The sequence below is a fragment of the Protobothrops mucrosquamatus genome, unplaced genomic scaffold (assembly GCF_001527695.2).
Source record: "Protobothrops mucrosquamatus isolate PMUCROS unplaced genomic scaffold, P.Mucros_1.0 scaffold2067, whole genome shotgun sequence".
Classification (NCBI taxonomy): Eukaryota; Metazoa; Chordata; class Lepidosauria; order Squamata; family Viperidae; genus Protobothrops; species Protobothrops mucrosquamatus.
In genome coordinates this window covers 7,685-11,014 of record NW_015388172.1, presented here as the reverse complement: position 1 = coordinate 11,014, position 3,330 = coordinate 7,685, and the positions used below count along the sequence as shown (strand labels likewise).

Below are 3,330 nucleotides of genomic sequence, written 5' to 3'. Positions count from 1 at the left end.
GCTCTTGTCTTTGTTTAACCTGGACACTTTGAATTCCGGACCGGTTGGTTTCCTGTTTCACGATCACACACTGCATTTCTGAGTCTCTCCTTGCAGTCTGCAGGCAAGCTGAGAGTTAAAAGGATTCATTACGTTTCTGTTTTGTTTTCTTGTTATCTGCCTTGCCTTGAGGACATTGTAAACTTCTCCGGCTGTATTGAAATTGCCTTTAGCCAGAGGCAGCTGAAAGGAACGTTTGTGTGTGCTTTGGCTGAACTCTTGCCAGCATATGTGGGAGCTTTTGGGGAACAATGGCAGTGATTAAAGGACTGTTTCTCTTGCCAGCTGACTGCTTTGCCTCCGTTCGGGGCCCTGGGTCATCACATTTTGTTCCCGGCCCACTCCCAATTGCTCCTCCAGACCAAGTTGGGCGACCATGGATCAGCTCCGTGCAGAAAATGATCAGTTACAACAGCAGGTGGCCCTCCTGACTGCACAGATGGCACAGATGCAAGCAGCTCGGCCACGCCGCAGAAGCCCTGTTACAGTGCCAGAGAAATTTGATGGCTCACTAGCACAATTCTCATCGTTCTTTGGGCAGTGCCAGTTGTGTATGAGCCTTCGACCTGAGGACTTCCCCACTGACCTGGATAAGGTGAGGTTTGTGATAAACCTTTTGACAGGAACAGTGGCACGTTCGGCAACACCCCTTCTGACCCAGCCCAATCAGCTGCTGGACAATTATGCAGAGTTTTGCCGGCAACTCAAGGCCATGTTTGAGGACCCTGTTAGGGCCCAGACTGCAAACCGGTGGGTGAGACAGTTGCGGCAGGGGCGTGGTTCACTGGCAGACTACATCGCTACGGTTCAGGTGGTTTGTCAGGAACTGCAGTGGAACGAGGCGGCACTCATGGACCAGTTTCAGGAAGGACTTTCGTCCGAACTCCTGGATGAGCTGGCACGCACCGGATGCCCTCGCTCCTTGCAGGAGCTCATGCACCTGTGTCTCCGTATCGATGCAAGACTCCAGCAGCGACGAGTGTGACAACAGACGGAGGCCTTGCCCGCACCCGTTAAAACAGTGGCACCGTTGGCACTGCCTCTGGACAAGCCAATGCAGTTGGGGGCTGCACGACCTCGACTGACCCAAGCTGAAAAGGATTGCTGCCGCCGCGAAGGCCTTTGCCTGTATTGTGGTGGTCCAGGCCATATGGAGGCCAAGTGTCCTGTGAAGGCACCCAAAGCACCGGCAGGAAATGGGCCAGGCCCGGCCTAGAGGGCTCCATAGGCCGGGCTCACTTGGAAACGAGTCCAGTACCTCCACCACAACAGACTCTTGTTAAGCACCTTGTGTTACCAGCGACTGTGTTCGTGCCTGGTCAAGGAGTGGTGGAGGTCCAGGCCTTGGTGGACTCAGGGGCTACTGCCAATTTCATGGACTTGGCTTTTGCTACGCAGTGGTCCATTCCCCAGCAGCAGTTGTCACCGCCGGTCTTGGTGGAGACGATTGATGGGCAGCCCCTTCGTTCCAGCCCAGTGGTTGCTGCAACCACACCCATTCACATGTGTATTGAGCCGCATGTGGAAGAAGCCGTGGTGCTTTCCAGTGGTGCTGGGATTGGAGTGGTAAAGGGCTCATGATCCGCACATTATTTGGTCATCTGAGGGAGTGCGCTTCCCCGGCAAGAAGTGTGCCACCCATCACCTATATGCCTGCGGAGGGAAGGTGGAGACACATGGAGATCTGAACCTACCAGCAGAGTTGGGGGATTATGACGATGTGTTTGGGGAAAAAGAGGCGGATCAGTTGCCCCCGCATCGGTCTTATGACTGCCTGGTTGATTTAGTGCCTGATGCCAAATTGCCGGTTGGCCGGATTTACTCCCTGTTGGAGCCGGAGTTGGCAGCCTTGAGGGACTTCATTGACAAGAACCTCCAGAAGGGGTTTCTACGGCCTTCCACCTCCCCGTTGGCTGCGCCAGTGCTCTTCGTGAAGAAGAAGAGCTTAGACTGTGCTGTGATTACCGGAAATTGAATGCCATCATGATCTGTAATTAGTACCCACTCCCGCTCATCCCCGAACTCATCGAGAGACTCCGCCAGGTCAAAATCTTTACGAAGTTGGACTGATGGGGAGCTTACAACTTAGTCCGAGTTCGAGCAGGAGATGAGTGGAAGACGGCCTTCCGGACGCGTTATGGACATTTTGAGTACACAGTTATGGCCCTTTGGCTTGACTAACGGTCCGGGAGTGTTCATGCATTTTATGCATGACGTGTTCAGGGATCTGTTGGATAGGTTTGTGGTCATCTACCTCGACGACATCCTGATCGGGATAATCATCTCTTTGCCAAGCGTGAGAAGTGCCAGTTTGCGCAGCCAATGGGGAGGTGGAAGGCCGTAGAAACCCCTTCTGGAGGTTCTTGTCAATGAAGTCCCTCAAGGCTGCCAACTCCGGCTCCAACAGGGAGTAAATCCAGCCAACCGGCAATTTGGCATCAGGCACTAAATCAACCAGGCAGTCATAAGACCGATGCGGGGGCAACTGATCCGCCTCTTTTTCCCCAAACACATTGTCATAATCCCCCAACTCTGCCGGTAGGTTCAGATCTCCATGTGTCTCCACCTTCCCTCTGCAGGCATATAGGTGATGGGTGGCACACTTCTTGCCGGGGAAGCGCACTCCCTCAGATGGCCATTGCATCTCGCCCAAGGGTGTGGAGATGGACCCGGAGAAAGTAAAGTCGCTGCAGGAATGGCAGCCTCCGCGGAGGGTCAAGGATGTGCAGCGACTGTTGGGGTTTGCGAATTATTACCGCACGTTCATTCCTCGCTTTGCGACCCTGACTGCTCCCCTTTCCAATCTGTTAAGGAAAGGGGTGAAGTTCCGCTGGGGGGCTGAGGAGCAGAGGGCCTTGGATGCCATTAAGGCTGCTTTCGCATCCAAGCCCATCCTCAAGCATCCTGATCCCTTGAGGCTGTTTGTGGTGGAGACGGATGCATCGGATGTGGCCGTAGGGGCTGTGCTTCTGCAAGACTATGGTCCCACAGGTACTGTCAACACTGCAAATACTGTATATTCTTGCTTTGACAATGTGCAGAACTGTCTGGTATTTATATAGTTAAACCAGCAACCAGGAAAGAGGGAGGACCATAAGGATAGCCCGGGAGAAAGAAACCGGAAGTAAATCACATCTTCCAAGTTGATTGGAAGATGTGAACCATGACCCTACAATAAGGGAGTGGAAAATGTTTGGAATGTTATGCCTAACGGAAGAGAAGCAGATCTAAGCATTCCACCATGCTGTGCTGACGTATTGTAATCTTAATAAATGCTTTTAGGAGAAAAAA

General features: G+C 52.9%; 1 protein-coding gene across 1 annotated transcript in view; it reads left to right on the top strand.

Annotated features, from left to right (window-relative positions):
- Positions 1-2,176: 2,176 nt before the first annotated feature.
- LOC114923130 overlaps positions 2,177-3,330 on the top strand; it is a gene marked incomplete at its 3' end in the record, with an annotated part of 8,485 nt that continues 7,331 nt past the window's right edge. Inside the window, exons 1-2 of the mRNA XM_029285685.1 lie at positions 2,177-2,335; positions 2,694-3,030. Coding sequence (XP_029141518.1) covers positions 2,177-2,335; positions 2,694-3,030 — 496 coding nt within the window. The remainder of the gene's footprint in view (positions 2,336-2,693; positions 3,031-3,330) is intronic.